We start from the raw sequence: 15310 nt of genomic DNA, 5'->3' as shown, positions 1-15310 counted from the left end.
CTCTATGGAGTAGTATCAATAGTTCCACCTCTAATTATTGATACTACTCTATGGAGTAGTATCAATAGTTCCACCTCTAATTATTGATACTACTCTATGGAGTAATATCAATAGTTCCACCTCTAATTATTGATACTACTCCATAGAGTAGTATCAATAATTAGAGGTGGAACTATTGATATTACTCCATGGAGTAGTATCAATAGTTCCACCTCTAATTATTGATACTACTCTATGGAGTAGTCATTTTAATCTCGAAAACAATGTTTTTATTACAGTCACAAAACCCATTTTGTTTTTAATTGCTATCTTCTTAATGCAATACAAGAAGAATGAATATGATTTTCATACATTCATTTGAGTATAGAGAGAAACAGACAGGCAATTTTAACTCATTATAAATGTGTGAATAGTTTGTTTAAGCCATATATGTTTTCTACACTATAGTTCAACACGAATTTCTGGCATTTCTGTTTTTGAACTGTTTGGAATTTTTTCTGTTTATAGAGAATACGGTGAAAGATTGAATTACGATCATTCCTAAATACAAATATTTGCGACTCAATGAAAATTTGAGAGAATATTTGCATCAAGAAACACAGCAGTTCACAACCTACTGTGTCCAAAATATCTTAAAAAATTGTGCAGGCAAAAGCAAGAAACTAGTTAAACTCCATAATAAACACACAGATAATCAAACGATGTATAGGCTACATCAATTTAAACTGGAGCTAGCGGATGATAGAGCAAGGCATACCGCATGTCTCTTTCACTCCTTCTAACAGCTGACCTATGTATTGTTTAGTAAACCCTCCAACTCATACGTCTTTATCATAAAGTAACATTATAGTCTTTTTATTTATATTTACTTCAGCTATTTCTAAAATATACATTTATGCAAATATACAAATATTTATCGAAGTGTTGGAATTTGGAACGAATCAAACCAAATACCATATAACTTAAGAAGGAAGACAAGAACTTAAAACAAGTGCTGACAGTTTTAACATGCAATGCAAACATTGACAATGATTAGCTTGTTATGTTGAGGTTTAACTGTACACCATGTAGCAGCTACCTTCTCTACAAACTACCTGTAGAGAGACTATATCAAAACTGCTTTCAACCTCAAAAGCTTGCATAAAGACTTTCTTATAACAGCTAGGGGTGTCAGCTAGGGGTGTCAGCTAGGGGTGTCGCTAGGGGTGTCAGCTAGGGGTGTCAGCTAGGGGTGTCAGCTAGGGGTGTCAGCTAGGGGTGTCAGCTACGGGTGTCAGTTAGGGGTGTCAGCTACGGGTGTTTCAAGAATTGTTTCAGCAATATTTGGTGACAGAATAGACTGAGTTTTTATCAATAACTCATCATATTAATTTTGGCTACCTATAGGTAGCCAAAATTAATCACAATAAACTAATGGCCGTATTAAAATAACCTGAACAACCTTCAAAATAAGTTTCAGAAAATTGTGAATATCTTAAAATTTCAATAGATCATTGGCCTTTGGATTGTAAAAAAACTGTCCATTAGTTTTTAGGAAGATAGCTAATTTTCTTAGTTTACATAGGTCAAAGGTCATTCAGCTGATTTTTGCACTCACTAGTTTTATATTGCTTCTAACTTATTCAATTATATCTTTGCATAGAGTGTCCATCTCCTGCTGATTCCTACTAAACATGCTGCTGGCTTCCTTCTATTATAAACTACCCACTTTCCATGTCAAGTGTTAGTTAACATCCTATTTCTGTACTTTTTTTAACCCATGACTTGGTTAAAAAGCCTCGAATGGCGATGTAACTGAGTTGAACTGATTTAGTAGCATTTATAAGATCTTAGACAATAGTTGCGCTGTCATCGGGGCAAACAAAAGTTAGTAACTTTTGTTTGACAAAAGTTTGCTTGCGAGAATGTTTGCTCAACTCTTTCACTACCGCATTAAAATCTTTGCGAATGAATATTCTGCCCGAATTAATAAAACAAATTTTTCGAAAAACCGATATAGCGCTAGTATTTAAGCAATATTTTGAGAATAAAAGCAGATATCGTTTTACTGTAAAATGCCTATTATTCAAAGCAAGTCTCTACAAGATAAGTATAAAGTGAATTCCACTCTCGTACAATCTCCAACGCTTTATTTGCGTTGAACGATTATTCCTGGTGGATTATTCCTTGGATTATTGAATAATCAAGGATTATTCCTTGCCATGACGATAGCGATCTGGTTTTGCCGTTTCGAAAAATAATTAGAAATGAAATCCTTGAACCAAAAAATTTTCTTTTAGGTGCACGTGATTGGAAACAAGGTTGTTTCCCTGGAGACAATATTTGCTTGGTCTAGATAATGCGTGGGCTTCGTAATGAAGAGAAAAGTGAACCCTATTAATAAGCCGATATATCATTTTACGGTTGGTACTTTTATCACCGCGAATTGTTGGAAATGTTTAGCCAAAACATTTTTTTATTGACAGCAAGTGATTGGCAACAAGGTTGTTTCACTGGAGACAAAATTTTATTGGTCTAGCAATTGTATAGGCTTCGTAATTAAAATAAAAGTGAAACCATATTGAAAAGCCAATATATCGGCTTACGGTCTGTACTTTAATTACCACGAAAGCCGATATAGTAGCTATAGTAGCGGAAAGAGTTAAGAAATGCATGTGATAACATAATATGTTGCCAAACTAGATCATTTGTCTACTACTATATTTGGCATATATATATGTAAATATGTCAAGTAAATTTCCTGTAAACAAATAAGTTGAAATGCTGTCACAGGATTTTAAGCCTTATGACTTTGTCATCAACTCAAAGTGATGCCCATTCATGGAGTTATGGAGAAAAAGTACCCAGTGGAAATAGCCTGTGCTTTGCATTGTCTCTCCAGGCAAAAAATCAAGACTTGGCTATGCAAGCTGGTGTCGCGCATGAATGTTTGCACCAATTCGGCACACCCTTTTACCGGTAATGGTAATAATATTGCTTTTGTTGATCAGAAAACCAGAGTAAAAACTAAATTCAAGAGGCTTGCGCTTCTATTAATTCGCATGAAATTTGCAACATGTAAAGAACATTACGGGCAACCCAGTTTGAGATAAGGCATGTTACAGTGGTACAAAACTTGCATAATCATCAAAATTGATAAAAAGCAAAATATCAATGATCTACCATCTCATACTAACATGATCTTTATTATGAGCATAAAAGGACAAGCCTATTATTGAAAACTGAGCAGGAAGGAGCTGTTTATACAATGATTATCACAACACGTTGATTAGCCACTCGTGAAATGTACAACTGCGTCCAACTATGACACTTGAAGAACAGAGGGCCAGCAGTAAACTCCTACGCAAAGTTGTTCAATGCGAGACTAGTGATAATCCATTAAATTGAGAAAAAGTTGAGCCAGAGTTAGGGATATATATATATATATATCAACTTTGGCTTCACGAACGAAATTCTCATGCGATGTTGGTTAATATGACTTTCATTCAATTATACTAAAGAAGCACAAAATCCCATTAAAAGTATAAAATGTAAACGCTAAGTTCCAGTTGCAAACACTGGGCAGCATCTCATATAAGTACTTAAGATGTTTAGCACACATACATTGTTTTACAAACTTGTTAACAATAATATTGATCAAAAAGTCAAAGGTCAACCAAAAGTCTCTGACGAATAGGAAAAGGATAGAAAGAAGTGAAAGAATGTATGGGAAGGATGTGAGTCATGATAAGGAGGGGGTGAAAGGTAAAAATGAGATTGTGAGGGAGGTGAAGTAGTGTAGTAGAATAATAAATTAGAGGAGGCAGTCTCTGTTTGTCAGTCTAATGACCTTCCTTACTGTCATACTAAAGAGAGGAGGCAGTCTCTGTTTGTCAGTCTAATGACCTTCCTTACTGTCATACTAAAGAGAGGAGGCAGTCTCTGTTTGTCAGTCTAATGACCTTCCTTACTGTCATACTAAAGAATTGCAATGAATAATTCTAGTTCATTTAACCAATCAGTGCTCTGTGCATAACTTTACATGTCATTGTCAGATGAAACACGAAAACACAGCTAGCCTATCATATTACTGTGTCTGTTGCTTCAATCAACACCTCAGCCCCTCGGCCCATACTGTACTAGAGTAGCAGAGTGCAATGAACAGTATCAATGAACAGGCCAGCGCAGGTAGCGCATGAACAAACTTGTGATAACAAACAGGCCATTTTTCTTCCTTTCAAATAATCAGAGCTCCTATCGAGTCATTTATCTTGGAAAAGCTAGCTTTACATACCAATCTACTATTACAGCTGCCCCTATAGCTGCCCCTATAGCTGCCCCTATAGCTGCGCCAGTTTGCACGATACATAAGCTTATTTTGGAAACAGTGGTCAACATTCTATATAGTCTTACTAGAGACAGTATAGTTAACATTCTATATAGTTTTACTATAGACAGTCTAGTTATCATTCTATATAGTCTTACTAAAGACAGTATAGTTATCATTCTATATAGTTTTACTATAGACAGTATAGTTATCATTCTATATAGTCTTACTAAAGACAGTATAGTTAACATTCTATATAGTCTTACTATAGACAGTATAGTTATCATTCTATATAGTTTTACTATAGACAGTATAGTTATGATTCTATATAGTCTTAGTATAGACAGTATAGTTATCATTCTATATAGTTTTACTATAGACAGTATAGTTATCATTCTATGTAGTCTTACTATAGACAGTATAGTTATCATTCTATATAGTCTTACTATAGACAGTATAGTTATCATTCTATATAGTCTTACTATAGACAGTATAGTTATCATTCTATATAGTCTTACTATGGACAGTATAGTTATCATTCTATATAGTCTTACTATAGACAGTATAGTTATCATTCTATGTAGTCTTACTATAGACAGTATAGTTATCATTCTATATAGTCTTACTATAGACAGTATAGTTATCATTCTATATAGTTTTACTATAGACAGTATAGTTATCATTCTATGTAGTCTTACTATAGACAGTATAGTTATCATTCTATATAGTCTTACTATGGACAGTATAGTTATCATTCTATATAGTTTTACTATAGACAGTATAGTTATCATTCTATGTAGTCATACTATAGACAGTATAGTTATCATTCTATATAGTTTTACTATAGACAGTCTAGTTATCATTCTATATAGTCTTATTATAGACAGTATAGTTATCATTCTATATAGTTTTACTATAGACAGTTTAGTTATCATTCTATATAGTCATACTATAGACAGTATAGTTATCATTCTATATAGTTTTACTATAGACAGTATAGTTATCATTCTATATAGTCTTACTATGGACAGTATAGTTATCATTCTATATAGTTTTACTATAGACAGTATAGTTATCATTCTATGTAGTCTTACTATAGACAGTATAGTTATCATTCTATATAGTCTTACTATAGACAGTATAGTTATCATTCTATATAGTTTTACTATAGACAGTATAGTTATCATTCTATGTAGTCTTACTATAGACAGTATAGTTATCATTCTATATAGTTTTACTATAGACAGTCTAGTTATCATTCTATATAGTCTTACTATGGACAGTATAGTTATCATTCTATATAGTTTTACTATAGACAGTATAGTTATCATTCTATGTAGTCATACTATAGACAGTATAGTTATCATTCTATATAGTTTTACTATAGACAGTCTAGTTATCATTCTATATAGTCTTATTATAGACAGTATAGTTATCATTCTATATAGTTTTACTATAGACAGTTTAGTTATCATTCTATATAGTCATACTATAGACAGTATAGTTATCATTCTATATAGTTTTACTATAGACAGTATAGTTATCATTCTATATAGTCTTACTATGGACAGTATAGTTATCATTCTATATAGTTTTACTATAGACAATCTAGTTATCATTCTATATAGTCTTACTATGGACAGTATAGTTATCATTCTATATAGTCTTACTATAGACAGTATAGTTATCATTCTATATAGTTTTACTATAGACAGTTTAGTTATCATTCTATATAGTCTTACTATAGACAGTATAGCTATCATTCTATATAGTTTTACTATAGACAGTATAGTTATCATTCTATATAGTTTTACTATAGACAGTATAGTTATCATTCTATATAGTTTTACTAGAGACAGTATAGTTATCATTCTATATAGTCTTACTATAGACAGTATAGTTATCATTCTATATAGTCTTACTATAGACAGTATAGTTATCATTCTATATAGTCTTACTATAGACAGTATAGTTATCATTCTATATAGTCTTACTATAGACAGTATAGTTATCATTCTATATAGTCTTACTATAGACAGTATAGTTAACATTGTATTTAGACCAAAGAAGTTCATAACTCAATAAGACAGATTTCGTTTACAGAAAGCGTTTTAGAAGATTTAGGTAGCAGTTTGATGAACACGTCTTCAAGATATCATGAACAACACTCTAATTCCTTTCCATAAAACTTCATCATAAAAAGGCAAGAAAGAGTTGAGCTGACAAAGCAACCTATAAATGTAAGTGTGCACAAATGTTAGAAAACATGCACATAAATTTGGTTTAGTTAAACTAACAAGACGTTTCACATAGCCTGAAATTTGGTAATCATACATCATCATGCAGAATATACATCGACCACCCTACACACAAAGCACTGAAAGTCACTTAAATATACACTGTTTCCGTGATGCGCAGTGCTTCGATGCAGCCCCCTCCGAAGTCGAGGGGATTGTACGTTTACATGCTGCGCAGTGGTTTTCAGCAAATTAGCCAGAGAAGAGAAATTGTATAAATCGAATCGCGTGATGGATACATAGAATCGATCATGCGTACCGAACGTCAGAAACGGTCTTTTTATGCTTTTGTCATCATTATACTTATATTCTAGACTTATACTTATATACTTATATCTACAATACATATTCACAATGTTTTACAAACCTTAACACAATTTTTACAAATAATATATTTTTAATAAATATTTATTTAAGTAATAGATTATTTAAATGTTACTTTAGGACTTGCCACCTATTTTTCAAAAAGTGTTGGTATTGATAACAAAGTTAAGGAAAGTAATCACTTCATCATCCTCGTAGGAGTAGACCATAATTAAATTTAAGTGAAAAAAATATCGGAAGAGTAGGAAAAGCAAGATAAGCAGGATGACTTTTGTACTAGTTTATGGCGTTCAAGGAATCTGTCTCCACGGCATGAGAGCCATGCGCAGCGACTGCGCAATTGCCGTTTCCTTGCTGCGAATTTGCATTGGCTTCGCACTGATCAGTGCGCAGTGATTTCAGTGCGAAGACGCCGTTTCCATGATTCAGAGAGAGCGCAACTCCGAAGTACTGCGCATCATGGAAACAGTGATTAACACACAGTGCCTCTAAGAGGCCTATTGCCAGGATAGGAAAGGTGGAAGGGCTCACCTTGCACCTGATCAGGATTGTCGATGTATTTGCCGTCGTTAACGATAATACTCAAGTGAACCTGCTTGGTCGGCTCATCGTCGAGATAGGAGAGACTATTATTAATGAGACACTGCAATGACTGTTTGGGTGCTTGTCCAGACACCCGTGCCTGATACAGCTTTACCTCTTCATCCCAAGTCAGTTTGCAAGAGAACCTCGTCATATATTCCTGAAAATGCAGTTATGTTTTTACTAATGCAATGGCAAATTTAGTAATGCCAATGACAAACACACTAAAATCAAGTGGCTAGTCAGAAGAGCTAGTTTGGCAGCCAATACCTTAGGCCTACATATGCTAGATGGAAGTCTCATGGTTAGTGAGACTTTGTTGAGGTCAGACATAGGAACTCATGCGTGTGTACGGAATCAAAGCAAGAATATCAACCCTGAATGGGAGTGAATAACCCCCCACTGACACACTAATACTACCATCAGCAGATGTTTCTACCATTAATTAACAACAATTTGTAAGATAATCGTTGCAAAATATCAGAAGATTTCACATCATTGAGTATGATGTTTCTAATACTGTGTCTAACATTTGCTGGAAAGTTGCTTCGCTATGTCAGCAGACCAAAAAGTAGCAACACAGACAAGAGAGGACACCGTGAGAAGCATCAATAAAAACGCATGAGCGAGTACCCAGCAGCTGAAAGCTCTATTGAGAGAGATTTTTATCTCCGCATGGTACTCTCGCTCCAGCAAGCACTAAATTATGCAAATGAATTGAAGGTATTGGAGAATCAGTTTCAGGTTGTTCATGAGATGGCTGAAAAGACAATTAGCTATACATCAGACAGGGCAGTGAAGCCCTGAGTGGATCAGACATGCCAGTTTAGCCCTGAACGAAGGTAGGCCTGAACGAGCAGACATTCCTAAACAAAACCTGTTATCAGACATGTTCAAGGATGGTTCATGTGATACATTGTGGTATTGTGTACTTGGCTCCTTCAGCAGTAGAAAGGTGAAGGTTAAACTGGGTTCACAAAAACTCCCATGGTGGTTTAACATTAAATTCTTCAACTTTTAAATGACCATTAAACTGAAAAATCAGCCTCGTTGTGACATACCCCATACACTTGGTACAGATATACCCCATACACTCGGTACAGATATACCCCATACACTCTGTACAGATATACCCCATACACTCTGTACAGATATACCCTATACACTCGGAACATATATACCTTATACACTCGGTATAGATATACTCCATACACTCGGTACAGATATACCTTATACATTCGGTACACATATACCCTACACACTCGGTACACATATACCCTACACACTCGGTACAGATATACCCTATACACCCTATACATTCGTCACATCTACTGATCTTTGTGTGACTGAAGACACTAAACCAGTATAAACCAGTATAAACCATTGAATGTGAGCCACCTTTAAACTGAAAGTGAAACGAGAAGCTTAGAAACCTAAAAACACAGTAATTATTTTTACATTTTGATCTATGGCTACACTAAGCTTGTAGTCGCCTGGCTTTTACACAACTGCTCGTCTAAGTGCATACAGCTAAAAAAGTTGAAAATGTAGCTGTTTTCCCATTCATAATTAATCATAATGAGAGATTTTACACATTCTTTTTACAATAGCTTATAATTTAGAATTATAAAGTTGCTGGCTCTCAATAAGACATTAGTTATGTAATATAACTGATAGTGGGCCAGGTTATGTTATAGAATGTTGTCTCTAAGATATTACACCGTTTATCTTAGACAAAGTTATGTGAAAAATGGGCAAATATGTAACAGCTCTCAAACTGACGAAACTTTCAGTGTTTGCACATTATTTTACAGTAATAAAAAAGAAAATAAAGATGTCGAGCGCTGCTTGAGTATCCCATTAAAGGTATGTAATTTTATCCGTCACACGAGTAGGTTTGCGCTAAGTTACTAAATTTTTTGTTCCAACTTTTCATCAGCAAATCTGTTTCAACTGAGTTTTCATCGAAGTTAGATGAGCACCATTGTCAATAACTTGAGACGTGTTGCATTTGTAGCTGAATAACACAGATCAATGTAAAGAGATGTTCATTTGTACGCACGCTGATAACAAACTACTGTATTATAACCTAAAGAGCGGAAGGGCATGTAACGAGATCGACTAGTGGTGCACTCACTGAAAGTCAATCCAGATAACAGCTCGCTCATTGAGCACGCCAAGCCGGCTCAACCGAGCAGCCATCGCTAAGTACCGTATGCCGTATGTCGATACGAGAACATTCTTTCTTCAACCACAATTTTGCATATTCAAGGGGCACATGACAACTCGCAATAAAAATATTCCTGAAAACCAAAAAAAGCATCCTTTCAAAAATAGCAATGCTTAGTACTGCATGCCTGATATTCCGTATCAAAGAGGCTGTCATATGATAACAAACTTGAAGCAATTGACAAGTGAGCTCTCTGCAGAGCAACAATACAAATGCCACAGGACTACAGAATGATACAGACTACACAATGATACACGGCTACACAATGATACACGGCTACACAATGATACACGACTACAGAATGATACAGACTACATAATGATACACAACTACATAATGATACACAACTACATAATGATACACAACTACACAATGACACAGATTACACAATGATACACGACTACACAATGATACACGACTACATAATGATACACGACTACACAATGATACACGACTACATAATGATACACAACTACACAATGATACACGACTACACAATGATACACGACTACATAATGATACACGACTACATAATGATACACGACTACATAATGATACACAACTACATAATGATACACGACTACATAATGATACACGACTACATAATGATACACAACTACACAATGATACACGACTACATAATGATACACGACTACATAATGATACACGACTACACAATGATACACGACTACACAATGATACACGACTACACAATGGTACACGATTACATAATGATACACACAAAAACAGCTTAAAAGCATTTCAACTGCCTTTCTTATAAGCTAATGCATTAGAATGATTAGACCCTAACATCTTTATACCTGGCGATTATGAAGACTCATGGCAATGTTGTTTGGAAGGATACCGGAAGGTACCAAAAGCACATTTGAACCACCATCAACGGATATGCGAGGGCACTTGTCTGAGCCCGCCAGCGCGCTTGTCTGATCCATGGTGTTTGCAATGCTCGGGCCAGGGCATTGGGGTGGATCAGAGTTATAGCACCTGTATGTCTCAAGACACCAGCTACATTTAAAATCGGATCTCGTCTCAACGCAACTGGTGCATCTGCAAATATGAAAATTAATGGTCTCTATTTTCCAAAATCAACAAACACTTTTATATCAAGCCACTATATATTAGACTTGCTTCATGGAGAAACAAGAAATGTTTTCAGTAGTCTGAAATCCTGAGAAACAATTTTCCCCTATATCAATAGAGCGACATGATTCGTCTACATGACAAAACCACAGTGAGATTGCTCTTGAATGGCCAGAGTAGAACTGCGTAGGCTAAGCGTAAGTACACTCTAACCTCTACATATGAAGTCATTTCATTTCAAGATCTTAAAGGATCTATGTTAAAAGCATCATATTCCTGAACAAGTATTTCCGTAAGCATACACTTTTATTTGAGTAATTTGAACTACAACCCAAAAACTTACAGTAACCTCTTATCTTACAGAACATAAAACACGCACATTTTATAAATGTAGAAAACTAAATAAAACAATAATTAATAAAGGTATACTTCGTTTATTTAACTTTAGGCACAGATAAACAAGAGTGTCGATTTGAAAGGGAAAGTGGTACGAATACACAGCATAGCTTAACCTAGGTAGCGTTTCAGCTAAGTGATTTTTACATATTTTACTCGGGCTCTGGAAACAAATATTTGCTCAAATATTTATATAGGAATTTGATTGTAAGTAGTGGTTAGACTACATAGAAAACTAAGAAAAATTTGTAATACGCGTATGCATCCCTGTAAGTAGCAATGTGATACATAACTATTAGGTTACAGACTCAGATGAAATTCATCATTTGCAAATACAACACATCACCAACCAATCAGGATGTTGTGACTGAAGTCTAGTTTGTTTCAACCATCTTACACTTAATCTGATTGGTTTAAGGTTTTTGACAGATAGGACAAGTCAAGTAGCTATATATTAGTGTGACACCAACTAGGCGAATAGCTGACATGTAGGCTTGTGTTAATAAGCTTATGCAAACATATGGTAAACATGAGATACCGGTACCAGTGTCTAAACATGCTTCATTCACTTCTATAGAGAGACAGTCCTATCTTTGTTTACTGTCCACGAGCAGCCAGTCGGCCATAGAAACAGTATGCATAAAGGCACACGCACACATATCTATATATACATACATGTATATATACATACTGTACATACATGTATATATATACATACATGCATGTATTATACATACCTACACGCACGCTATATAAGCTATGTATATCTTCTTTTTTTTCAAAGTATGTCTGTGGATCTGTCATTCCAGCTATAGCGCACGCTGATTATTTTACCGATGCGGCCAGGCATTACGATGCCCCTGTTAAGAAATATTTTTCGTAAGGTTCGATTACTATATCTGGGGTCAAGGCCAATTCTTCTCGCGCAAACAATTATATTGTCTCTGTATTGTCGTATTCAAAAGTTCTGATGGATAGCTTCTGGTGAGACAGTAATCTTTTTATACACACACACTTCTATGCAAGAATTGTTATTATTAATTCTACATATTCAGGACGTTTATTTTGTTTCCTCAGTTCGTATTAATTGTATCATTACTGAATCATCTTTTATTGTAATCGTAGCCAAAACCGACTTAATTTACCTATTACTTACTAATTATTTCACATTTACATCTAAACCTTTTTATAGGCATTGTATTTTTGGTAATTTATTTGACCTACACGAAACATTTTCCTCGTGATATGAAGTTTAAAAGTTGTTTGACAAAGTTTGAAAAACTTTACAGTTGTTTTCATTTTCTCTCCTAATTTATTTCAATTACACAAAACACTTTTCTCATGATATGTAGTTTGAAAGTTGGAATGGCAAATATTGTTATATGTTAAATGCAAATCAATTTTCTGTACAAAGACTTTTTTATTACCCGGACAACGCCGGATAGCACAACTAGTATATATATATATATATACATGTGCGTGTGCCTTTATGCATACCGTCTCTGTGGCCGACTGGCTGCTCAAGGACATTAAACAAAAATAGGACTGCTCATCTCTCTATAGAAGTAAATGAAGCATGTCTAGTGAAGCCGCGCCTGTGGAGTGCATCGCACAAAACAAATTTGTGGGGCTTTTACTGAAAATTTACTTTCTTCTCAATATTTTTTCTATTATATATATACTCATGCTACAGACAGTACATGAGTATATAAGTATTTAAATATATATATATATATATATATATATATTTAATCATATTCTAATTGCAGACATGCTAGGAGTTATCTTCTCGGTTACACTTAACACTAAATCACATGATTAAAACATGGAGTGTATTTATAGCATTTTGGTACAGCTTTTCATTTTAGTCAAACTGTGCCAGAGGAGTGCATTGCACGAAACAGATTTGTAGTGCTTTTACAAAAAATTTACTTCACTCTTAATATTTTTTGTATTATATATATAGCAATTTATAATTTGATATTGCATTTTTACCTGGTGTGCCTGGAGCAACTGTAAAAAGTGACTGTCACCTCTGCAAACTGCTTATCTTCCACTTTGAGGGCCAGTTTAGAGACTATGTGGTCTAAAAGAAAGTAGTTCAGAACACATTTTATATAATTAGCAAAATCTTTCAGTATAACAGGAACACAAGCTCAGAATTTGGTCTCTAGAGCAGAAGGTACATATTTTGCTCTACCACAGTAGAGACTGGGTAATAGATTCTGGTATAGCACTAGCTTATCAATCCATCCACCATAATGACAGCAACTACCCAGTCATGGCAGGTGATTCATGCTTCCAGTAAACAAGATAGGTTTGAGAAGGCAGGCACAATTCATAACAGCAATAACAGCAGCTAATCTGCTCCAATGGAACAAAGATAAAGCGTAATTACATAGCACGATGTAGAACGCAACAAGAGTATGCAATAGATAACACTGACACGGTCAGAGCATCGCTTCCTTTGTAAACAACAACACCGACCTGCCCTTTAGCCCTTGCCCTGCGCAGATTATAAAACACATCCTCACAAAGCCACAAAGTAACACCACAGGTGTGCTTGATTCCGATTACAACTTGAACAATTCAGTATGAGCAGAAATTATTACACCTGTTTCAACTATCGTTCCCAAGATAAGTAGTAATTTCATTCATGATTGGGAGGGATGACTTGCACAGGCTTCTGTACGAAACCAGCATTATAATATTTCTCTAGTACTGTACCTCACAGCTAAACATGATGACAAAGAATTTTATGTTTGCTTAAGAGCAGTATATAGAATTGAAGCCTGTGATTGATTATCCTTACTACAACTACTATTATCATATGGAGACTTGAAGCAATTCCAAGAGATACAACTCCTATTCCTATCATATGGAGACTTGAAGCAATTCCAAGAGATAAAACTACTACTTTTTTCATATGGAGATGTGAAGCAATTCCATGAGATACAATTCTGACCACCGAGCTGAGCACCACGGGACTGCGCCACACAGACAATTTATGTGTTTAGTTTCACGATTCGCATACAAATTTTATTTTATTTCATTTAGTTCCATGATAATTCTTAAAGACACAGTAATATATCCTGCCATATCTGCTCAGACTAGCAATCTCCATGCTATATACAGGTATCACAGAAATAAAAGTTAGGTTATTCCGGATCATGGTTTCTGTGATACCTGTATGTGATAACCTAACTTTTATATGGAGTTTGCGACACAAAGACTTTCTGGAATTACTTCTAGTGTAGACACGCATAGGAAAGTGTCTCTAGATAACACAGCATTATGATAAGACTTGACTAGTACTTAATGAAGGTGAGGGTGAATGCTAACTCCTTATATCTGTGACATGTCTAGTGTTGAAATAATGGAGCAAGGCTACAACCCGATACTCTCTTCTCAATATATATAGTGACTCTTATCAATAGATAATCAATCCCCCAGCAGACAGAGCAAATTCACAGTTATACTTTGAGCTTAATTACATCAGCTGATAATTGGTTGATCATTCATAACAAGTATTGGCTGATCAGAAACTGGCTAAACAATCTGTAGAAATTTAAATCGCTCAAATCTATACTTTTTGGATGACTATTCTAATATAATAACCAATTAATTAGTACATAATCAACATCCAACAGCAACGATTGGTTTCACAGTGAAAGATTTTCAATAGAAACGTTTTAATCATTGAAATGTGGACGCGAGGTGCCACAGAATTGACAAGATCAATCTTTTTAAGAACAACTATTGCAATTTAAACTTTTGAATACCGCTAAACACTTCCTTTACATGTAACCTTCGACTAAAAAAAGAAGCTGTTCTCTATGAAGCGGAGCGGTGTCGATATACCAAATGACTTGAAGTCGCTCAAACAATGTAAAAAGTAATAGCTATTATTTCTCTCTGTTGCGTTATCGTTAGGCGACCTTTGTGTGTAAGTAAACAAACAATCCTTACTGTAATAAGAGCCAATAATAATAAGAGCCAGGTCTGTTCAAAGCCACACCCCAGGTTGGAAAAATAAAGCATCATTCGGGAATCAAACTCAGATATTCAGTGTAA

The 15310-nt window shown here is 34.8% G+C and overlaps 1 protein-coding gene across 1 annotated transcript in view; it reads right to left on the bottom strand.

Annotated features, from left to right (window-relative positions):
- The window catches only part of LOC137386095 (plexin-A1-like), a 56368-nt gene that overhangs the window by 27891 nt on the left and 13167 nt on the right, over nt 1-15310 (bottom strand). The window contains exons 8-10 of the mRNA XM_068072777.1: nt 13232-13322; nt 10561-10807; nt 7459-7669 (exon numbers count right to left, since the gene is read on the bottom strand). Of these exons, the coding sequence (XP_067928878.1) occupies nt 7459-7669; nt 10561-10807; nt 13232-13322 (549 nt within the window). The remainder of the gene's footprint in view (nt 1-7458; nt 7670-10560; nt 10808-13231; nt 13323-15310) is intronic.

The sequence above is a fragment of the Watersipora subatra genome, chromosome 1 (genome assembly GCF_963576615.1).
Source record: "Watersipora subatra chromosome 1, tzWatSuba1.1, whole genome shotgun sequence".
NCBI lineage: Eukaryota > Metazoa > Bryozoa > Gymnolaemata > Cheilostomatida > Watersiporidae > Watersipora > Watersipora subatra.
Note: the sequence above shows the minus strand (reverse complement) of the source record. Positions and strands in the feature narration are given on the sequence as shown.